The 25,796-nt window shown below is 35.0% G+C and overlaps 1 protein-coding gene across 2 annotated transcripts in view; it reads left to right on the top strand.

Annotated features, from left to right (window-relative positions):
* Window positions 1-20,814: 20,814 nt before the first annotated feature.
* LOC123564990 (protein canopy 4-like) overlaps window positions 20,815-25,796 on the top strand; it is a 32,846-nt gene continuing 27,864 nt past the window's right edge. The window contains exon 1 of one of the 2 annotated variants that reach the window (XM_045358964.2): window positions 20,815-20,983. In XM_045358964.2, the coding sequence (XP_045214899.2) occupies window positions 20,869-20,983 (115 nt within the window). In that variant the 5' untranslated portion in view covers window positions 20,815-20,868. The remainder of the gene's footprint in view (window positions 20,984-25,796) is intronic. The other variant, XM_045358962.2, reaches the window with a different exon arrangement.

Below are 25,796 nucleotides of genomic sequence, written 5' to 3'. Positions count from 1 at the left end.
ACTCAGTTGAAATCTGTTTTATTATATATATGCTATATAATGACTGAATCTCATTCCACTGAAATGAAGGTACGCTGCATACAGTTTAACTATGTGATATGACTACGGTCAAACTTTGCTTATGAAACAGAAATATTGAAATAATTACAAACTTTGCTTATGAAACAGAAATATTGAAATACAATTGTATGTTTTGCTTGACCTTCACTTTTTCATTGGTGTGACGTCATTGTCCAAAGATTCATGAATAGCGAATATGCTATTTGTTAAAGCGGGATCAGTTGGCCTATTTTAGAAATAAATAAAAATAATAAATAAAAAATCCTTTAATTGATTTTTTTCATGTATTCTAATCAAACTTGATTTGTAGCATCTTTATTAGGCCCGCAGCCAACTTTGTTCAGCTGGACATTTGACCCCTTTTAGGGGCTGCTAGAGGTAAACTAGAAATGCCTTTATACAGCGTCTCATGAACAGCTTGGTGGATCTTTGTCATACTTGGTCTGGAGCATCATTATGAGGTCCTCTTCCAAATTTATTTATATAGGAACTTGGGCCCTATTAGGGACCACTATAGCTAAAAGTAGATATGCCTTTCTTCGCATTAACCACTAAAATGTAATGGGTTTTTATCAAACTCGATGTGTAACAATATCGTAAGGTCTCCTGCTATTTTGTTACAAATGGGGATAGGGACCAATTTAGCTAAAATGTTAACACGTTTAATGACCTCTTCTCATGAACCGCTTCATGAATCTTCATCAAACTACTGCTGTAATTATTCGTCTAAGGATAAACGAAACAAAATTGCAACCCTACGAAACCTTTGCGAAAAATTAAAAGAGAACCATTTAAATTGTTAAAGTGCGGTGTTTAGTTTTGCAATTTGAAAAATGTTAGATGAAAGATGAATGTTAGATGAAAAATACATAAACTTATTTTTTATTATTACAATTCGCCGACCATCATTTTTAAAGATATTTCTTGTTTGCTTCACGTTTTTTTTTTAACTGAGAACTTAATCTAGTAATTAGAGTTATGGGGGTCACTAGTGATTTAAAAGCTAGGGTTTTATTTTCATATCAACTGCTTTAGCCTTTTTCCAGTCCAACTAATTGTATGCTGGTCGACTTATTGTGCTAGTGGGTTACCTTTTGGGGATTCTGACCCAACATGAAATTATTTCAAAATCAGCCCAGGATGTCAGATCATTTTGACCTATCACTGAAAGGATACCTACTGATCATTTAAATTGCTGCTTAGTTGAAATATTTGCATATTTGCAAATGAATAATGTGTTCGTATATGCCAATCCCGGATCCACTGCCTTGCAGAGGGGGCCCGTGCCCCCTCCCCCACCCCCCACCCCCAGTTGGATGAGAAGTGAGCATACACATCAAAGATGCACCCTACTATTTTGGCAAAGGAATATTTTTTAAAATTTAGACCCAGAAACGCACCAGGGGCCACCATTTCATGCCTGTATTTCAAACATTTCCAGGGGAGACCCCCTTCCCCCCCCCAAGAGGGAAGTAACCCCTCCATTACCTCAAAATTTAGACCTAAAATGCACCCGAGGCTACCATTTCATGCCTTTGTTTCAAACATTTCCAGGGGAGAGTCCCCTGACCCCTCTAAAATGCGGGGAGTCCACCCACCAATAAACACACCAGAGGCCACCATTTCATACCCCTATTTCAAATTTTCGATAGGGAGTCCCCACTGACGAGTAACTCCTCCATTACCCCAAAATTTAGACCTAAAATGTACTAGAGGCCACCATTTTATGCATGTATTTCAAATACTTCCAGGTGACAGCCCCCTGACCCCGCATCCCCTAAAATGAGGGGAGTACACCCACCAATAAATGCACCAGAGGATCCCATTTCATACCTGTATTTCAAAAAAAAAAATCCGGAGGAAGAACTCCTGACCAATCCCAACCACCTAACATGGGCAAGGCCCTCCTCCAATAACTCGCTATACACCTCGGCGGTGACATCTTAGCTCTAGACTGCCCCCCCCCCCCCCCTCCCACCACCAGTCGAAAATTTCTGGATGCGGGGCCTGTATGCATATCCAAATACAGTGCATTCGCGATGCTACGAATCGCAATTTAACGAAATACCGGTATACTACGAAAAGGTTTTGTGGTCCCGGCTGCTTTCCTTCTTATTTTTAAGTTACAAAGTCGCGGTTTTACGAAAATGCAATTTTACGAAAAATGCGCTCCTACGAATGTATTGTTATGTCCTTAAAGCATGTTTTCAACTTGTTTAAGTTGCGATTTTACGAATACCTATATCGTCTAAATTTTCACACCTTCCATAACGGCATGAAAACGCTTTAGAGTGGAAAGTGTCACTATCATTTAGCTGGGCGTAAACAGTAATTAAAGTGTGAAAACTTAGTAATTAAATTTGAAACACATACGCTGTACACTATGACACAAGTTAGTGGTTAACGTTTTCTCCTATAACTATCAGATCGGATGGCATACCAGTCACACTTGCTGCGATATCTATATATACGTATAAAACAATCACTGCATAAAGAAAATATAAAAGTATTTAAGTCCTGATCGTCTGTTTATTGTCGTTTTATTATTCCATATAATTTAATAAGGGGTAGCTGAGGGTATCGGAATATGCAATTGCGATTTTTTGTTCTCGTGCGACAATGTACCCTATATATGTTTAATGTACAGTGAATAAAAAATGAAGAAAAAAGAAACGTTTTACATTCCAGATACCATCTTAGTTCAGATTCGAATAAGATTTGTAGTAAACCTAGATGTACATATAAAATTGGTATACATGTACTCCGATACGGAATTCACATGTCTAAATATCACGGGTTACGTCGTGTAGATATTAAGGTGCTGTATAGCGAAATTTCCTATGCTACGCTCGAACGAAAATGCGATATTACGAAAAAAAACGGCCGGTCCCTTGGCTTTTCGTAGGATCGTGATTGTACTGTATTTTCTGTCTGTGCATCCTGTTTAATTCAGAATTTTTCATGCGCTAAACATTATTACCTCCACGCCGTTTGTCTTTTTAAAGACATTTCTTGTTTAAAATTCTTCCAAAAATACTGACAAATAGGCAGAAATGCAAAAGGCATTATTCAAAACCCCTTTCGGTTTTGTCGGGGCGTCAGCGGTCTCTCTGCGCACCAGTTTTTTGATGCACAGGCAGGCTCTCTGCATTACGCACCGGCAGGTTCTATGCTAATGGCTATTTTGAAAATTATAGCTTTATTAATTTGGTCTGATCTGACAATTTATAACTGTCAACCTCAACGCCTTATTTCAAAACATCAAAAACCAAGCTGAAAATGAGTTTACTATCGACCATATCATTATATCAAAATACTTAAAAGATACGTTAACGTGACATTTTTTCTATTAAGTTGTAAGATTTTTTTTGTTTTACCAGGAATCCTGAAGACGTCTGAAAAGTCACAGGGCAGATTTGATCACTTATATTGTTAAGCTTAGCAGACCTGATGTGCCATTATCTTTGATTACAGATTTAATTAAATAAATATATAGGGCAAAGAAATTAGTTACTATATAATTAATTTATCATAATAGAAATTCGTCTTAAGTATCGGTGATTCTCAAGTGACACATTAGTCTTATGATTTATTGCAAAAAAATCTACATTAATTTATTGAAAATTGGACATTAAAGACCTTAGTAATTTAGTTTAGTCAGGAAGGTCTAATACGCCTTATCGGTTGTTCCAGGTTTAGTGTAAAATCCTAGTGTAATCGGGTTTCGCGCACACAACTATTCTCGATGTAATTTATCAATAAATAAAGAAGACATAAAACAATGCAGTATTTTCTTAATTTAACAGAACATTTATGATCTTTTCCGAAACTTCATCATCTTACTGTAAAATCTTGGAAAACCCCTTTCTATTCAGACATTTAATCTAAAATGGCGGCATCACAATTATGTTATCATTATACGTGCGCTTTATAAAAAGTCTAATATATGGGCTTTCTCCGGCTCAAATGTTAAAATTGGTAACAAAAAGTATTTTTGATGAATATTCTACCAATGGACTGCATTGCAGATATAAAGTGAAATTAATTTCAAAAAGTATTTTGTGAAATGTCAAACTGTTAAAATAACACTTCATTAAACTGTGCTTTGAAAATAATTAATTGAATAACTATAAACTAGAAAAGTACAACTGTGTTATTCATTTACATGTCCAGCTACTCTAGCAGTGCAGTGCATGGCACTCCGTGGCAAGGACAAAAGAAAGTGTCTTTTCCCCTCAGTCTGACCACACTGCAATGGTATATAACAGTGACTTCTGAATTTTTAATTAGGCTTTCAGAATGCTTTTAAATATATAGAAACGGAAGTTATAATTATTTAATCTCTGTATAATAGTTTGCACTTATAATGCAAATTAATCTAGGTCACGTGATTCAAGCGTCCTTGGATGCAGACATCAGGAGACACAATTGTCAAAAAAGTAGGTGGCAAATAACTCATTTTATAACCAGATTTAGTTTAAGCTATTTTGGTAATAGTGAATATAACTTAAAATCTAATGATTAGTATTATTTTTAGAAAAACTTACACTGAAAGACTTGATTTTCAACATTTTTCTTGGTGAGAGGCTCAAAAGTGTTTCCCTTTTCCAAAAATATATTCGGTAACGTCATTCGTTCATGTGTACCCAAAAAGAACGTGCACGCGGGAATGATGATGTGCACGATAAACGTTACTCCGACGATGGAATAATTGTCTTTAATCTAATAAACCACCATTTACCATTGGGACTCGATAATGACTATTTTGCATTATTGTGATCGGTTTTATAGCTAATTCTAGCTATATATAGCTAAATAGCTAAGTGGACCCGATTAATCATCGGTCCTGGGACTAGAAAAAAAACTTACCCTATGAATCTACAAGAAAGCACGCAAACTAGATAAAATTCTTACTGGACAAAAATATTCAGATGTAATTCGTAGACTCTGGTCAGTCAACATGAATTAAGGAAATAATAATCAGGAAATATAATGTGCAGGCTGATCACAACTAATACAAATGTACGTAAGCCTCTGCAGGTCTAGTCACAAGTAGTCCGAATATCAATAGTGCTAATCCTTCTTTTTTTTTATTAAAAAAACCCGGCCCAGCCCAAACCACGGAAATAGCCGGTTCTGATTGTACGGAAACCACCGGAAACTTACGGACGGAAGTCTAATATAATTACGAATGATATCGTGTCGATATCAATTTACATATTTAGAATTTAGTAAAAAAAAAAAAAAAAAAAAAAAAAACACTGAACTTTATGATGCCCGCGAGGAACTTCTTTGATGAATGGGTTAAAACTGCGTGTTCTTTCTGGTTGCAAAAACGTCTTAATATAATTTGTAAACTTGTACAGGAAGTCGTTATACTTAGCGTTGTTTTGACGAGCCTTCTAATTAGTTCCCGATATTTTGTATCGTTATCATTATATACTATTTTATAATCACGTTTTGTCCAAAAAGTTGTTATATTTCGAAGAAAGGAATTCCTCTCGAGCCTCAAAGAGTTTTTGTTTCACCTGTGCATTCCCAAAGCCTAAATAATTCTTTGTGTACGGTAACATGCCTAAAAAAATAGGTAGTAAAAAGGCAGGATTTTTTATACTTTTTTGTTCAATGAGACTTTACGGAAATTATTTTTATGTCAAAAAAAATGAATACGAATAATTTCTAATATCACTGACAATTTTTAAAGAATAGAATGAGCAGTTTTTTAAAACTTTTTATTAAAAAGTTTTTAAAAAATCTCAAAGACCATAAAACATTTAGGGTCATGTAAAAAAAAAAAAAATAGGATAGGTCGGGATACCGATTACGCACGAAGAATACAGCGTTGAATATTGAAAAGTTTTACACACGGTACCCCATATTTTTAAGATATTCCTGTATAAATATATAGAAACAAATACTGAGATAGGTTTGTTCACGCAGTATTCTGAGTACTGGTATTAAATGCACTTGTCTGTCTTCTATATGTTACAATGTACCATGTAAATATTTTAGATGTATATGTTATGTATTGTTTTGAGGGCCTCATTGAAGATTGATGTTTTTCGTCAAATGAGTTTTCCTCGTTAAATAAAGGCTTTATTATTATTATTATTATTATTATTATTATTATCTCTTGAACTTAGTCGACTGAATTGACGTACGATGAAAGTCACAAATTGAATATATTGTGGTACATTGCAGTTTGTGGCATAGCCTTTGCACTTTCGGTAATCGATTTCATATTCGGCAGGTTGCTATAATGTTTTAACATATTTTTTTTTTTTTTTTTATTTTTTTTTAAGTTTGCAAGTAATCTCTGAATAAACTGACTTACTTAAGTTATATTCAAATTAGTTCAAAACTATATAGAGTAGAATCGATATACAAATTTTACCTTTTTTCATTTTTGTACAGATGTCTCGTAAACCGGAGGTCGCGGGGTCGAATCCTGTCAGCGGATTTTGACCGTGACTCCAACAGTCCCTTCTTTCGGTGCGAGTACTGGTTACTTTCCAGGAAGCAGTCATCGAGTGTATTTCGCATTAGTTGGTGAACCAAAACTCGACGCGGAAAAGAAATCTTTTAAATGGGAACAAAATTACCATTTAACTGCATTCAATATACAAAACGATTCACACTGTTTCGTGAAAAAAGACCAAGTAAAAACTTGTTAAGGTTCGTTTGGATATTTACCAATGCTCTACACTTTCAGATTATGAATTTAGATACTTCAAAATTAAACTTCAATGGTTAGACATATCTTGCAAAACTTTGCAATTTATTTAGGTTGATTTGATATATTATTGTATACAGAATGCCTTTTCAGTCAGTTTGCTAGTGCTCGGCATTTTTGATACATAACAACTGAAGAATCGTTTGAGCCCGCTAATCATAATTTACAAATAAGTCTCGAAAAAGTAAAATAAAACTTTGAACGGATGTTGTTTCTTCAAATCTCACAAATTTCTGCATTAAGATTTTTTTTTTGTAAATTTATCAACATCACAATGTACTGCAGACGATTTACTCTAACACTGCTTGCTTTACTATGGTTACGTGACCACACCGGAAGTGAACTGTACTTGGATCTATGTTGAGCAGCTTTAATGCTGTCGCATTCTGAGACCTTACGTTTTGTGAGTTTTTCATTGTAGAACCAAACCTATTGTAATTATGCAAATAAAACTGTTGCTCTTCTTTTGTATATACCGAGTAATTGTACGATAGTTTGCAGTTTTTTACGAAAGATCTGAGTGTAATTCTTCAGCTATAATTGGTTTGTTAAACTGCCCATGTGTGGCCAAATCCATAAAGCATCTCAGAAAAGTTTTAACCTTACAATTTTTTTTTTCAACTTTACGGTAAAGAACGTGTAATGAGCGGGATTTTCCAAAAACAAGTTGCATCCTTCATAACTTGTTTAAATAATAGTAAAAGTTGATCTTCACCCGATATTACATTGTATTGAAACTCCTTACACAAATCGCGTCGAGAAATCACATTTTAGCTCAACCCTAAATATATATAGTTGTGACGTTTCTGTTTTACGGAGATTAATTTATTTTTTGGGTTTCCATTATATCCAAAAAGTAATTATGTTTCATTTGGTATAACAGGCCAGTTGAAACCTATATGTTTTCAAATGGAATGACTAAGTAGTGTGTTCTTTTTTCACAAATACAATTATGATAAAAAAAATTTGAATTGTAATATGAGCGAAAAATAAACAGGGATCTCCTTCTTCGTTTTCGCGGTATTGTCTTAATTTTCTCCTACCCTATTTTCACGCGCAGCTATTGCACACTCAATTTTTACATACAAATGCTTGTATCTAAGGGAAAAATAAGTTAATCACCACAAAAAAGTTTACAACAGCATAAATTTCATTTAATTATATTCTTATTTTGTTAGCCATTTTCGATTTCTTTCCGATCTTTATTGTTACGCGTGTATCCCTGAATACATGTTACACACAAAATCGGCGTAATGAAAAACATAATATAGTACTTCTTATTAAACATTTTACTGATCGTTCGCCAATTAGTATGTATCTTTTATTTTCTGAAAATGTTCCTGAAATGTTTTTGAATGAAATAAAATTATAAAATGACTATCAGGTTCATTTTTATGCTGTGGTGCTAGGAAAAATTTGATTGTGCATATCAAAGTCCCGACCAACTTAAAAGTCAGAATTAGCCGGGAAGAATTATTTCCTGTTGTGGCCTTTTAGGATTTTAAGCCCATTTTCGTCAACATTTTATTATACATTTACATTTCAAATACTAAATACTTTCTCTAAAGTAATTTACAATTGTCGCATTGGAAAATATTAGTCACGGATAGAGTTATTTTGAGGGATCACTCTCTCAGGAACACATTATTTATTTTATTATACCGAAAAAATAATGAAATGATTTATTTAACATTAAAAAAGTTATTACTTACCAAATAATGAAGACAGAATTAAGGAGACTTTACTAGTAAGCACTTAGAAATAGTCGCGACTTTGATGTATAAAAATCATTACTTCTTGATAGGTATCTGTAGTCTTGAGGTTACATATGATAACGCTGTATTTATGGACATACTTCAACAAAATCAGCAGCAGTAACATTCGAAAAGCGGCGATAACTACGGAACATATAATGAGAGCACTCATTTTCTTAGTCGTTAGTAGTTAGTTAATTTCCAATCTGATGGTGATAGTTTCAGTTTGATATTTGATGAAAAATTTTTTTCAAAATGTTGCATGTAGAACAAATCATTCAAAAGCAGAAAAGAAAATAGGCCGGGTTCACACATGTATGAACACAAGATAAAGTAATTTAATCCATTTAATCAGTACGAAAGAATCGATCTCTCATCGGGAGACATGAAAATGTAATATCACATGCGCAGAAAAACAAAATAGCGTTGTTGCGCATGTGATATGAAATTATTGTTTTTATCATTAAATCTATATTTATAGTCCTTTCCATTGTTCTAGATGTAGTCACATGTTCAACGATAAAAATCTCAATATTTTGGATTTTAAAAGATAATTAGGAAACGGGAATACATATTTTCTGTTATGGATGGATTATAAGTGTTTGCTTCCATGTCTAACAACCAAAACTTGTCAAAATCCCAACGTAAAAAACAGAAACGTGCTGAAAAACGAAAGGCTAGCGGGTCACCTGAATTGGAAAATGGTATCCATTACACACCTGGACTTAGCTCGGAGGCATTAGGCGTGACAAATGCGCAGGATTATGTACAAACTGTTATGATGAGTAGCAATACACCTGTGATGAATTTAAATAGTCAATACCCGTTCGGAGTGCAAACATCTCCATTGGGGCCTGGTGTGTTTTCCGCGACACCACAACCTATTCCTATGTGGGCAACCACCATAATGGAGGATTTAAAAACAATTAAAACTGCACTCCCGAAAATAGATCAGATTGATCAGTCTGTGAAAACTATTACTTTGAAAATTTCGGAAATGGAAACCAAATTTACAACGTTGGAAAGTAAAACATTGAACGTGGAGAAATCAGTTACATTTATGGAGTGATGAGTTCGAGTTTCAGAAATCGGATATTAAACGATATAAAGAGGAATTACGGAAGGCGCAAAAACAGTGTGATGATATGAAACAGTCGCTTAAAGGCTATCAACAGCGGGAGGAAATGCGAAATGATAAACTCTTAGAGTTAGAAAATAGATCCATGAGGGACAACCTTATTTTCTACGGGCTAAAGGAACCGACACCGCCAAAACATGGGGAAACCCCGGAAGTTGATGACTGTGAGAAATTGGTTAGGGATCTACTTAAGGATACCTTGAAAATAGATAGAACGGATATTGAATTCAATAGAATTCACCGACTTGGCAGTAATCGTGCTAAAAAACCACGCCCGATTGTTATAAACTTTCAACGGTCGGCGGACCGAGAAGAAATCCGACTGAAATCCTACGATGAGGATGTTAAGAAGTTACTCAAAGATGCAAACATGGGCATCGGGGTCCAATGCCGCAAGAATACCGTGACGCGAGACGAGCACTCACAGAGTCTGCGAAGGAGGAAGAGAGACTTGGAAAGAGCACCCGTATTATTGGAAATAAACTGTATGTTGACAATAAGTTAACAAGAAATTTGTTGATGGGAAAGTTTTCATTTATGATTAGAGATGTCGTGAGAAGACATAAAAATTCTATCATGGAATGTACATGGTTTAAAGTAGGAAATTGACAGACCCGGATTTTATTAATGTAATTAAGAAATATGATGTAATTTTTTTATCAGAAACATGGTATCTAAAGAAACACCTGTTAATCTTAACATAGACGGATTTTATTGTGATCATTTTTTTGGTAATAAATCGCGTAATGCCCGCAGAGGCAGGTATAGTGGTGGCATAAGCGTATATTTTAAGCAAACACTAGGAAATAATATAAAAATAGTGGAAAGAACCAAAATGGAATTTATATGGGTAGAACTTGGTAAGAATCTTTTTGCATTCGAAGAAAATGTTTATATATGTAATACGTTTTTAAACGCCAAATAACCTTGTACTTGTTGATAACGATTTTGTTTTTTTTGAGGTAATTGAAACTGGTCTAGAGAAGTATAGACTGCAGGGTAAATGCTTTGTTACAGGTGATTTTAATAGTCGCACTTCTGATATTTCTGATATCCTAGATTAGGGACATGTACATTGATGTAGACGACATGTTGTCAAACCATCCGTTAATTCCTACTCGAGAATCTCGCGATAGGGTACTTGATAGAAATGGGAGGCGCTTGATTGAGCTTTGCCAATCAACGTCCTACGTTATAGGTAACGGTCGATTGCATGAAGACTATGGTATAGGTGAATTTACATACCATTCAATGAATGGGTCAAGTGTCGTTGATTACTTGCTATTGAATATTCATGACTTTGATTGTGTCCAGATTTTAAAGTTTTACAACTAACGAGTTTTTCTGATCACTCGGGGATTTCCTTTAATATCTTAAGTAACAATCTGTCCAACCTTTTATATGGCGAAGAATTGAAAAAGGAAACTATATTAAAATGGGACGATGATAAATTAACAGAGTTTAAGCAATTATTATTAAGGGATTGTAAATACATTTTCAACCCTTACAGAACGAATATACAATAATGAGAATATTGATGAAGTAACAGATATATTTGTTGATACTTTAAAGTCTTCTGCTCAGAATCTTTTTGGTAAAGAGCGGGTAATCTTTAAATCAGAATTTTCTAAATCCTCTACGAGTAAAAAGCCTTGGTTCGATGCCAACTGTTTTACTATGAGAGCCCAATTAAGAGAGCTAGGAATTTATTCTTAAAAGATAAAACTAATGTCAACTTAAGACAAGATTATTTACGTTCTAAAAATAGTTACAATAAACGCACGAACAAGTAAGAAAAAATACAAAAGGATCGAAGCTAAAAGCCTCACAAATTTAAGTAAATCGCAACCACGTAAGTTTTGGAAAAAAGTTTAAAAGCAGTATGATAAAACTCCGTAAAAGCTAATGAATTAAATAATTCTGATTTATTTACCCATTTTTAAAAACTTATATAGCTCTGAAACGAATGACAGGGAACAAATAACTAACCAACCTTTGATTGCAGATGACGATTTAGATGGAGCTATAACTATCGCAGAAATTAAAGATGCATAGTTTTCTCACAAAACAATAATAAAAGCGCAGGGATTGATACTATTATTGCGGAAATATATAAGCATTCTTTTGACGTTATTTCGCCTTTTTATTGGCAATTTATAATAGAATTTTTGAACAGGGGGAATATCCAAAGAAATGGGGAGAAGGTATTATTGTCCCAATTTTTAAAGGAGGGAACATTGAAGATTCTAAGAACTATAGAGGAATTACTCTGATAAACGTTATTGCAAAAATTTATTCCAAATATTACTTAACCCTCTAACCAAATGGTCTGTTAAGCATAGTAAAATTATTGACAATCAGTTTGGCTTTCAGAAAAGAAAATCTACGATAGACTGCATATTTTTGTTACACTCAATAATTGCTAAGTCATGTCACAGGGTCAGAAGGTTTACTGCTGTTTTTTAGATTTCGAGAAATGTTTCGACAAACTAGATCGATCTTTTATTTTTCAAAAAGTTGTTTACAGAAAACGTTAGCTCAAAATTTATAATAGCGCTACAAAGTATGTATGCATCAGTTAAAGCAGCTGTAAGGTTAAACAACAAAATTTCGCCGTTCTTTGATTCAAATATTGGGGCAAAAACAATGTGACCCCAGTTCCACTTTATTATTTTTATTCTTTGTAAATGACATATTACAAAACATAAATTCCAATATAGACGGTCTTTTTACAATTGATGACGTCAAAATATTTATTTTGCTATTCGCTGATGACGCAGTTTTATTTGCGCATTCGCCTACAGCACTTCAGTCTTGTTAAATGATTTACACGCATATTGCCAAAGATGGGGACTTAAAGTAAATACCAATAAAACAAAAATTATGATTTTTGAAAAAGGCCGACATACTCAACACAATTTTATATATAATGATACAGCGTTGGAAAAATGTGAAAATATTTAAGTATCTTGGAATAAATTTGTTCAAAAATGGTCAGTGGTACCGAACACAAAAAAAATTAGCTCAACATTCCCTGTTTTCATTACACAATTTATTTTACAGTATTTAACCAGTTAGAATTATCTATTAATGAAAAATTTAAACTTTTTGATAGCATTGTTGGGTTCAGTTTTTAAACTACGGTGCTGAAATTTTTGGTTATCATGAAGGGAAAAATATAGAAATGATACACTGTAAATTTCTTAAAAATCTTATGCGTAAAAAAGACAACAAATCTTGATGGACTTTATGGTGAAACGGGGAGACATCCCATGCGAATACAACGAAAATTAATTATGATAAAATATTGGTTAAAAATACTCTCTTTAGGTAATGACTGCTTGCTGAAACGAATGTATAAACGTCCTAAAACTTGATGGCAGAAAATGGTCTTTCTTATGGTGGAAATAATTGGGCATTTCAAATAAAACAAAATTTAAATGAATTGGAATGACAAATCTGTGGAATAATCAAGAACATTTAACAATTAATTTTCTGCAAATAAAAAGTAGAATACTCGACATCTATAAGCAAGAATGGTACGGTAGCGTTAATAATTCTAGTAGATTATCAACATACAGTCTTTATAAACATTCTTTTGAAATAGAAGAATATCTTAAAAAAGTTAACATTAACAAATTTCGAATTTCACTTACAAAATTTAGATTATCGTCACATAATTTAGCAATAGAAACCGGACGATACGAGAATGTTACACGTGAAAACAGACTTTGTACAAAATGCAATTTAAATGTAGTAGAAAATGAATTCCACTTTTTGTTAGTTTGCCCGAAATATTACAATCTACGTCGCAAATATTTGAAACCATATTACTGTCGTTGGCCAACAGCACAAAAGTTTCAAAATTTAATGTCTGCATCAAATACTCAGATATTAAACAATTTATCTAAATTTTTGTATTTTGCATTTAAGGAACGAAACAATGATTAAAGCATTTTTACGCTCATCATCTACATTACTTTACATACTTATTTTATCAGTAGAACATTATTACTTTGTAAACTGTGAATACGTAAATACTTTCTCTGTAAAACATTATCACTTAGTAAGCTGTGAGTCATCTTACATTACATGATTGTTTTTGTAATTGTATTGGCTATAAATGTGTATTTGTCATTTTATGCCAAATAAAGTATATGTTATGTTAAAAAATCGTATTTTCTCGAAGGCGGAGCCAAACACACATTCTAGCATAAAACTGCTGTTATTGTCACATTTCGGGGGTGTTTTAACAGGACAGAAAACGTGTGTTAACAGAGAGATTCTCGCGCTCACGTGCTGTTATAACACCTTTTTGGTTTAAACATATTTTATTTCCCAATATGTACATTTCAAATGATTATTTACATACATAAATTCTGGATTGGACTGGAAGCCAGTAGGCTTATTGAAGTCCTCTCCATATATATAATCAATTTACACAGAATCTTGGCGTTATCGAACTTATAAAAAGGAAATGCTCTCTTATATTGTATTTGAGTTGATCTAAGTTATCGGAAAAGAAACATAAAAATTATCAAACTAGCAAAAACAAAACAAAAGTATATTAATCAAAATCAAAATATAATATAGATTCTAGATAAGTAAAAAGAATTCAGAGAGTAAATGGACATGAAGATGAAGATAGGCGACAGGGTTGTTAGTTTTGTACACCTTTTTATATATGCGAGTTCCGTGGCAAAGCGTAAACGTCATTCGGCCCCAAAACGGATAATTCAAAACGAAATGACCACCGCTCCCTGTTGCGATTAGAGAAACCGTTAGAAAACAGCATGGATCCTGACCAGACTGGGCGGATGTTGATTTTCTCATGGCGCGGCTCATATCGACCTCACCAAAAGGCAATTATTGTATAATATCACATGCGCAGAAATTGAAAATAACGATTTTGCGCACGAGATATAAAAACGCTTATGATATATTATTCAAGTTAAACTAATGGGAAAGTGCATTGGACATTGTGTGGGGTATAATAATTTAACATCTGAACTGCACACATTTGTAATCCATGCTTTAAAATGTTCATTTAACAGCCGTTTTTTTTTTAATTCTGTGTTAAAAAGATATGCTAGTATTATTTCAAATATAAAAGAAAGAGAAATCAAAAATTAAATAGTCTAAAAACAAAAATAACGTTAGCAGTAAATTGTTAAAACATGAAAGTTCATTGCTATATCACTACCCTCCCATTTATCCGTATTAGATATTTACCGTTTTTTATTGTTTTGTTTTAAACAGACTGAGCGCCGGGACATGTTTCGGGGTGGGTGTGTGCGGGGGGGGGGGGGGGGGGGGGTCCGGGTTCGAAACTTTGCGACCGATCTTTCATATTTTATACTCCAGTTCATTCATTTCTACAACTTACTGTAACTCTGGGTATCATCTCCATACAAAATCACTTGGTTTTGTTTAAAGCTAAATCATATGATTTATCATTTTAGCAACATTTTATGATGTTTTTTTTTCAGTTTTCTTGTATTTCAGGAACAAAAACCTATTACATAGAGTTATACCTCTTCTGGAAATGTTTACTTTGATATTTTTATGAAATTTTGTAATTGCCTCCCTTTAATATGAAAAAAATGTAAAAAGTGGACTATGTTTTTAGATTTTGATATAATTTATTAGTTTATTTAGTTTTATATTCAAATTTAAATACTTCAACAACCTGAAACAAATGGCAAGTATGAAAACAGCGCATAGTTTCGTAGTTCATCTATTTTTCTATCTATCTTGGTTGCGCAACCGAGATAGGCAAAAGGAGTATAATAATAATTTCATAAACTTACATTTCTAGTTAATTTTCGCAAAATGTGTACTTATCAATTCAAATCTTTGACAACCTTAATATAAGAGTGTTTATATTCATATGTTCCCTAAGACAAGATATTTTCATTAAATTAAAACTTAATATGCTAAAACTCTATCTTGGTCGGGCAACCAAATTTTAAAAATACTTCCAGTGCACGGTATAGACCCCATCGCCTTACTACACAACCTAGTGTCACATCGTTAGGTGTGAAATAACGACGTACATTTAACTAGCCTGTCCAGTTCTGTTGAAAGTATCCTGCAAACTGCTATCTCGTGTCTGTCCGGTACACAAAATGACACATCGACTGCCGAACGTATTACTTCTTTGATTGAGTGTGATTCAAATATCTTGTTATTTTAGGTCTTTGCTTATGTCAAGTGCAGTACTTCATCAAACATACGTATCATCAATATTAAATACTTTGCTTCTACTTTTGTAATAATGAAATAAAATACACATAATTGCCTTGATAAAGATGACGGTATCACCATTCGTAATTATATTAGCCTTCCGTCCGTAAGTTTCCGGTGGTTTCCGTACAATCGGAATCGGCTATTTCCGTGGTTTGGGACGGGCCGGATTTTATTAATAGTCGCTTGGGGTTAGTATTTTCTCGTGAAACGTGTTTAGTTTTACTCTACCGCGTTTCAGTATGTATCAATTTGCATTCTATCGAAATCAGCGTGTTCCTATCGCATGCTTGGTAACATTGGCGGCATAATAATTTAATGTCCCGAAAAGAGAAATTAAACGAAGCAAAAAGGAGTAAACATCTACATCTACATGATACTTCCAACAATCATTAACGATTATGACTGGAAGGCGCTTGTCTGGGCAGTGTTAAAAATGAGAAAACTCATTAGGTGCAAAGAATAAAAATTACTACAGGTGCTAAGTTAAAAAAAAAACATAGTGAAGGAAGTTACTGCAGATGTACAGTGGCCAGCCGCTCAGCAAATATGTTGAGGCTGGGGCTGGACTGTACATATTGGGGAAGGCCATTCCATAGTCTGATTGTACGGGGGAAGAAGGAATTCATGTGGTATTGAGTACGGGACTGTGGAATTAGGTAGTTCAGGTTTCTGGTCGGAGTTGGATGGTTATGGTCGACGCATACATGATTTGTTCGGATTTTGTAAAGTTTGCCAGTTTAGGGTGTTAATCATCTGGGTTACACTGCTTGTATAGTTATAGTCGTTAAAGATAAACCGTGCAGCTGATCTTTGCACTTTTTCGACTTTGTATGAGAGGGACTTTTGCCAGGGGTGCCAGATGGATGAGCAATACTCGAGTTGTGGACGGACATAGGTGTTATAGGCTTTCTCTTTGACCTTTTTGTTTGTTGTCTGGACATTTCTTTTGATGAATTTAAGAGAGTTGTTTGCTTTAGAGGAAATAGTATTAATATGTTCAGACCAGTTTAAGTCTTTAGTTAGTGTAACACCTAAGTATTTAGCGGTATCGGTAGATTTCAGTTCCTTGTCATGCAGGGTGTAAGGAAACATGACAGGGTTTCGTTTGCGAGTAATTCTCAGCACCTCACACTTGTCTGGATTGAATTCCATTGACCAGTCCTGTTCCCACTTTTCAAGGGCGTACAAATCTTTTTGTAGTGTTTGGGCATCAGATGAGGACTTGACTGTAAGGTATACTATGGTATCATCTGCAAACAGTCTTGCCTTACTTCTAATAGAATCTGGTAGGTCATTAATGTAAGCAGAAAGAGACAGGGCCCTAGGACGGATCCCTGAGGGACACCGGACAGGACAGGCAGGGTGTCAGAAGTGCAGCCGTCTACAACTACTCTTTGGGTTCGACCCTTCAGAAATGACTTTATCCACTGTGATACCAGAAGGTGGACACCCAGCTCATTAAGTTTTAAATATCAATTTATTGTGATCAACCTTGTCGAATGCTTTACTAAAATCCATTACTATTACATCTGTTTGTTGACCTTGCTCAAGGTTGTCGTAAACTTCTTGTGTAAAGCTGATCAGTTGTGATTCACAGCTATGCTTAGATCTGAAGCCATGCTGGTACTGGCTTAAGAGGTCATTATTGTCAAAATGTGTCATGATGTTTGGAGACTAGAATGTGTTCCAATAATTTGGAAGCTATGCAGGTAAGAGATATTGGCCTGTAGTTACTGGCCTTGGATTTCGGGCCTTTCTTATAAACAGGGGCGACAACTGCACTTCTCCAATCTGGCGGGACACAGCCAGTTTCCAGGGATGACCTAAATATAATTGTAAGGATGGGCGCTATCTCGTGGTGTAGCTCTTTTAGAAACTCTTGGTGAGAGTTCATCTGGGCCAGAGGCTTTGTTTGGAGAGAGCCCCTGCAGGAGTTTATCAACACCCTCTTCTGTAACGGAGATCATGGGCATGTTGGGTGCTGAAGTGTTTGTAGTAACTTTTTTGCAGAGTTGCTTCAAACTGAGTGGTTGTGGTTTTGAGAAGACCGACTCAAATTGCCTATTTAGTATATTGGCCTTGGTGGCAGGGTCAGTATATGTTAGACCCTCATGCTTAAGAGGTTGCTACACCACAATTTTCTGTTTTCTTATGTTTTATGACGGAATAGAATTTCTTATTTTTACCTGGTTGTGAATCGTCCATGAATATGACTGATTCTAGGTAAGACCAGTATGAGTTCCTTAGCTGTTTTTGGATGCTATATTTAAGGGCTTTGAAGGTGTTACTTTTACATGGGGATTGGTTGGGATTTCCTCAATTTAGTGTACATTTTATCACGCTTGCGGATTTGCCTAAGGATCTTGGAGTTAACCATGGGAGGTCGCAGCGTGTCTTAGTAGTTTTAGTTGGAATGTGTAGAGAACTAAGTCGATTTAGTTCATCTTTGAACAGATTCCAATCTGAGGCGGGGTCAGAGTGGTCAGAATCAGCGAATTTCTTTCCAAACTCTGATAGGTCCCTTTTGAAATCATCCCAATTTGCTTTGTTAAAGCATTTTATTGACCTTTTGGGTTGGAGGGGACGGCCTATCTTTATGTTGATTTCATGGAAAAAAATGTCGTGGTCAGATTTTACCTAGACAAGGGATTGTTTTAGTACATTGAACTAGGGAAGGGAAGTTAGTGAGGAACAGGTCCAGAATATTCTCATTTCTGGTTGGGACTTGACCATTTGCTGTAGATTAAAGGAATTTATCCTATCAATGAAGTCCTCATACATTTCCTTGAATCTGCATTTGGACTTGGGGGCCTCAGATGACCAATCTATATCAGTAGATTGAAGTCACCGAGTAACCAAATTGTACTGTCTTGGGGTACTTTAGAAAGGGATGACCATAACTCTGTGAGAGAGTCCTCATCATTTTCGTGGGGCTTATAGTATGTGCCAATGTATATATCCTTGGCCCCTTTGATAGTAATTTTCGCCCAGGACAGGTTGCAGTTGGTTTTCAGTTCAGGTTGTTCTTGAGAAATGAGGTGTTTGGAGATTGCAGTAAGGACACCTCCTCCCTGGCCTGAGGTTCTATCATCCCTGAAAACCTGGAAGTTTAGGTCCTTGGGGAAGATTTCAGAGGTTTGGATATCTGGTTTCAACCAGGTTTCCATACAAGAGATGATATCTGGTTTGACCTGTTGTATCAATTGATGGAGATCTGGGATTTTATTTTTTATGGACCTACAGTTAATATTAAGAATGGTTATCCTCTCGCTTTTGTCATGTTTGACTTTGGAGGGTTTTTTGACCTTTGTTTTTGGAGTAGAAGTATCTTTTGGGGAGGGTTTGAAATTTGGGGTATCTGAGAGTGACCTAACTGACCGATCTGGTCGGTGACTCGCATCTAAAATGGTAGAACTATAATCTAATTGGGAGTATTTGTTACTATCATTAAGGGAGTCAAGGGATTCAATTAGGGAGTAGGAATAGTTCGCCTGTCCACAGTATTGACAGTGCCAGGCAAACCTTGAGTCAGAAAGACGATCATACGTGCTGTCTCAGATACCTTGACAGTCTGTGTGGTACCATTGTTCACAGGTGTCGCACAGAATGCCCTTCTGGGTCCAAGTGACTTCCTCTTCACAGTGACCACATAAGTATTGCGATTTGGAAGTACTGGGTCCAGGATTTAGTTCAATATCTGGGCATTGACAGACCAACAAGCAGTGTAAAAATACCAGGGTCGTTTTACCTGGGACAGGCCTACTCCTGCCCTTAACAGATCTAATGGTGTGGTTGACAATGGCATTCTTGGTTTGGACTCTCACTGACAAACCTGTAATATTGCTGGTGCTGACCAAGTCTGGGATCTGGTACTGTGCTGTTAACCTAAAACCAAGAATGATTATGAATAAGAACATGAGGGTTATGAAGAGTCTCATGTTTGGTTCAGTGGAAGTTACCTAGATCAGTCAGTGGGTAAACAGTACTGGCAGGAACTGTATAAAAGCAGACACGGTGTCTATAATTAAAGACAACCCGATGTTATACCCTGGAAAGTCCTCAAAACTAATTGTTTACCCGAATTGAGTATTACTCGGATAAACCGGAAGTGACTGAAAAAAAAAAGTTACAACCGGAAGTACTACCTAAAATTCCACAGAATTCCTAAGACTAACAGAACGATGTAAATTAGTAGGTATGTTATATTTGGCGATTAATTGGGCACTGTTTTACCTGTTTACCAAGGAGAGAGAGTGATTTGGGCCCTGAAAAGAAGTGAAAAATTTAGTTTTGTTGTGCCGGAAGAAAAAGACGGTGACTGCCCGACGCATGCGCATTGTATTTGCCTAGACAAGGGTAAATTCAGTGGGTTTAATATATGTAATGAACTGTAGTTTTATTATATAAAAGTTAACACTCCTTTTCTTTTTTGGGGGATTATAAGACTCTGAAAATCTGATTTGCTAGAAAATGTCGAAACCCCATTTTAGACTAAGTAGATTTTATATAAAAAAGGAACATGTTGCCGGATTTAGTGGTGTTCAGCCTGCAGAAAAAACCCAATGTGTACACTACGGTAGCGCTTTCATACTGTCGTTAGACGGAATGTGTGACGTCACGCTCTATGTATAGAATGGAAAAAACCCGGAAAAGTCCGCCAAAGTGTAATGCACATTCAATTTGTTTCGATACAAAGCATTGTGTAGTTAAAACTATAACATTTTCCAAATTATTCTGCATCAATGATAAATTCCTATAACTGCTGATAATGAAAATGTAAACGTATTCCATTGTGATGTTGTTAAAAAAATATGTATTTGATAAATTTGTGCATTGATAATTTGGTTCTTGGTTCTTTCATTATGTATGCAGCGCGTAGAGTAACCGAGATCCAAACATCAGGTCAAATTGGGTCAACAAGCACAAAGACGACGATGAGGTCTATAGTTAAAATATCGCTTATATTTTTGTTTTCTTTTAATTTTATTGTTAGTTGTTATGCAGAAGAAGAAGATAAAGGTCCTGTTATCCCGCCATCAAAATGTGAAGGTATGACAAAGTCTTATTCTTGTTGAAATAAATTATCTTCCTGTTACAAAATTATGCTTGTCCTTTTCTACTTTCAGTTTAGGATTTTTCGAAGGAGAGCAGTTTTTATGGGCCAATACTCCTGTTTCATTTTATTTGAATAATTTAAGAATATATTGTTTGTCATTTTGTCCTTTGTAATCAGGTGATTAAGAAATTTATTGTTATACATGTGTCAATTTCTCAGGGGATTTCTGGCTTATATGTGGAATTTTCTGATTGGTTGACAACTTTAATCTATGCTACCTGAAATTGGTTTTGGTTCAAACAATGCCATCATAACTGTCTTTTGTCAGTTAAAATTATCTTTAAAGGCAAATTAAGTGCATTGGATATTGGTATTTCAATTATGAGAACCAAGTTCTGAAGCTACTGGTTGGGAACCATTTTCCGGACACATTTTCATATTTCGGCTCCATTATTCCCTAAAAAAAAATTCTACATAAATGAAGTCCACACTACACAAACTTCAGCTCTTTCCACATCTGATGTTGTAATCAGCATCGCGTTGTGACGTAAAATATGGTTTCTATGGGGCCTCAAATGGGGTCACTAAAATAAGTTATTTTTCCCGTCAGGTAAACCAGTATCCGGACAAATATTTTGACGGTGTTTTATTGTTAATTTGATATCAAAATAAGTAATTAAACTATTTCTACACATTTCTTAATCATTCATCTCTTCAAAATTGCACATGAAACATAACCCGACGTTCAATACCAGCTACGAAAGCAAACCGAGGTTGACTATAAAAAACTCGAATTTCGTCTTATACGAATTCTTGATCATTCCAATAGATATAGAATAAAATTAGTGCAAAAATCGACAACCCTGCATCGTATGTAACTTGTAGCGTGAAATTAAAAGTAGAACATGTTATCAGCGGACAATCATTATGTAGTTTGATTATTTCTTCCCCACTTGATACCTCGGCATGTGTGAACTACTGCGCATGCGCAATGCTATCTTCATGCCCCGTTAAGTCAGAAAGTTGTTTTATGAACGCAGGTGAATTATCATAAAAAACTCAAACATTTTACAGCCTTATAAAATAGTGATTTTTTTGTAGACATGAAGAACAAATATCTAAATGATCTAGATGAAACAATTACATGAATAACAACGAAATAAAGCGAATATTACATGTGTCTGGAAACTAATCCTGTCCGGAAAATGGTTCCCATCCAGTAACTATAAAATTTAATGATATTTCATGACAGATTAATTTAATTTTCTTAAATTTTCACTTCAGAAGATAGAATATTTTCATAACTGTTACAAATATATAAAAAGTCCGGAATTCACATTAATTTTGTTAGGTTTTTATTCCGTATCCTCTTTAAATTTCTTGGATCACGGTGGGGAAACCACGTGACTAACTTGGGTAACGTGCACGCAAAAGTGCTAAAAATAGGCCCGCTTCAGGTATGTTTTTTCACTATAACTTTTTTGATCCGCCATTGTTTTAAACGAGATTACGTGCATAAACCCCGCAATAAAAAGCTCTTTCATCGGATATATGTAACTTGATGAAACTCTCTCCCGTTTTTACGTAATCCTTGCCCAACCGATTCGAAAGATGCAAAATATTCTGGTAACGAACACGTCTGTTCACAAGTTACGCACCTAGCACAGATTCTGCAGAGAATTTCCGCTGGAATTTAAGTTTAAAATAAAGCTTGTCATTGTCCAAAGTCCTGTACCAAATAATTAACATGACTATTCAGGAATATTAAAGATATCGTAAGACAAAGGGTGCGGTAACGTACACGTTGCGGTTTTTCAGGAGGTGACGTACACGTCATTTTTCCCCAGAGGGTAACTTACACGTCAAAGACTATTTTATTTATCATGCATGTAGACCATCTTTGTCTTTAAATGACTGAATTGTTAACATTTTGACCTTGTTAAAAAAGATGCAAATGCTGGGAGTAGGCTGTTTTTCTTTCGGTATGTTAGTATATACAGAAATGCTACAGTGAAAATGTGTAGCGTCGGTCCTCATCCTAGCTTGGAAATAATTACACGTTTACAGCTCTTGTATATCTATACATAAATAGGTAAGATGATAAAATTTTGAAATTATTTTGCTCTAAATCCATCATATGCGCAACTGACCATGTATCTTTGAGTGAAAAAGTTGACAGTTGCTTACGGGTGATGGAAGCCTAGTACTTGTTCTTTCCAGTAACGATAGTTAGTTTAGTTGTCCGCACCATAATTATGATTCTGACTTTTGAAAGAGACAAACAAAAAGAAGTATTAAATAGAATCTACGCATATAGGTATAATTGTTGCACCGAGAGTAACAGCAGTAAAACTATTATCTATTTATAGCACGGAGAATGAATATATTTGCCAGGAGTGCGAAATGTCTTTTCGGAGAAAAAGTAATTTAAAGGCGCACGAGAAGAGACATAGTGGAGCGTGAACCTACCACTGTTGTGGGAAAAACTTTTTTTGGACGACCCATTTTCTAGAAATAACAACAGAAAAAAACGTGTTACTTTTCTTTTTGACATGTTTATATTTTGTATATCATTGATTTTACTTGGATTCCATACAAGTTTCTTATACATACAGAGAGGTAATTAAAAATGGAGTCAGTAAGAGTTATGATTCCTTATCACTGCACTATCTTCACTGACCTGTATTAATGTATAAAGTATCAAATCAACCCTTCATAGTTTTTGGCTTGGGCTTCAGTCAAGCTTCTTGCTTTTCATTTTCATGCATAAAGGGAGGTGATTCAAAAATGGGGTCAGCTAAAGTAATGGTTCTTTGACACTGCACTTTGCTTCACTGACCTCTATCAATGTATCAAGTATCAAGACAATCCTTTATATGGTTTTGACATTGGCCCCAGACAAGTTTTTTCCATAGATAAAGGGAGGTTATTCAAAAATAAGATCAGTTAGAGTTATGGTTCTTTGACACTGTACTTCCTTTCATTGGACCTCTATTTATGTGCAAAGTTTCAAGTCAATCTTTATATAATTTCGATTTGGGCTTCAGACAAGCTTTCTATATAACGATAAGGGGAGGTAATTTAAAAATGTGACCATTACACTGCGCTTCCTCTGTCAATGTGTAAAGTATCTTCAAATTCTTCAAATAGTTTCTGACTTGGGCTCTGGACAAGCCTTTTTTATAAGGATAAGGGGAGATAATTGAAAAAATGGGACCACCTAGAGTTATGGTTCTTTGATACTGCACATCCTCTCACTGTGTTCGATCATTGTATGAAGTAACAAATTAGCACCTTTATTATTTCTAGAGTTATGCTCCGGACAAGAAGCGTGACGGACGCCAGCCGGTCGCCAACGGACAGAAAGACGGACGACGGAAAAGTGATCCCTATATGTCGCAGCTACTTTGTAGTAGGCGACACAAAATCTGTCTAAGTCAACTGTACTTGGTTAAAAAAATCAACTTTTTTTGCGACATTTTCTAACTTTTTTTGCGATCCAATATAGCTTAGTTTAGTAAAATAGTTAATTATAATCTCGTTAATGCTTATATAAGGTATTTGATTTTGTGAAAGAACAGCCTAAACATAACCGAGGCTGTTACTTTAAAGCTTTGGATGTAACTGATGCATTTATAGATCTATATTATCAGAATATGTCAGCATTTATAATTTGATCAACCATGGAATGACTATGTCCTTAGATATGCAAAATTTAGGTCAATACTGATATGTTGTTTCAGTAAGGAGGCCTAAATGAATAACTAGCTGACCAACAACTGTCACTAACCCACAGAAAGAATAACATTACTCCCGCACGATAATTTAAACGACAACGTGTTTATATTATTGGCTGATTGTTATGGTCCCATGCATGATAGAACTCAAACAGTTTGTCAATGATTCAAATAAGGTGCATGCTGTCATATTAAACAAAAAGATTTTCTGTATTGTAACGTTTTAATAAAGAAAAATCATGGTTATCAAGCATGCTATCGTTCCAGTTATCGTTCAGAATTTATACTAATTTCAGCATCTTTTTAACAATATAAAAATGTTTACAGTTCAACGGGTCATCAAGAAAATTTGAACATATGGATTTGATTAAACCCTGCTGACAGACGGACATGGTTTATTCCCAGAAACCTAATTAACTTTTGATAGTTGGAAAAAAAAAAGTTGACATTTAAAATGGCATCTGCTAACAATGTCTACTTGTCAAAATAACATACACGATTAGACCATAAAATTCCAAATGCTATTCATTTTCACTGTAACATTTCTGTATATACTAACATACCGAAAGAAAAACAGCCTGTTCCCAGCATCTGCATCTTTTTTTAACAATATCAAAATGTTTACAGTTCAGTCATTTAAAGACAAAGATGTTCTACATGCATGATAAATAGTTTTTGACGTGTACGTTACCCTCTGGGGAAAAATGACGTGTACGTCACCTCCTGAAAACCGCAACGTGTACGTTACCGCACCCTTTGTCTTACGATATCTTTTAATATTCCTGAATAGTCATGTTAATTATTTGGTACAGGACTTTGGACAATGACAAGCTTTATTTTAAACCTACATTCCAGCGAAAATTCTCTGCAGAATCTGTGCTAGGTGCGTAACTTGTGAACAGACGTGTTCGTTACCAAAATATTTTGCATCTTTCGAATCGGTTGGGCAAGGATTACGTAAAAACGGGAGGGAGTTTCATCGAGTTACATATATCCGATGAAAGAGCTTTTTATTGCGGGGTTTATGCACGTTATCTCGTTTAAAACAATGGCGGATCAAAAAAGTTAT

Source organism: Mercenaria mercenaria, chromosome 2 (assembly GCF_021730395.1).
Source record: "Mercenaria mercenaria strain notata chromosome 2, MADL_Memer_1, whole genome shotgun sequence".
Lineage (NCBI taxonomy): Eukaryota > Metazoa > Mollusca > Bivalvia > Venerida > Veneridae > Mercenaria > Mercenaria mercenaria.
This window is presented reverse-complemented; position numbering and strand designations above follow the sequence as displayed.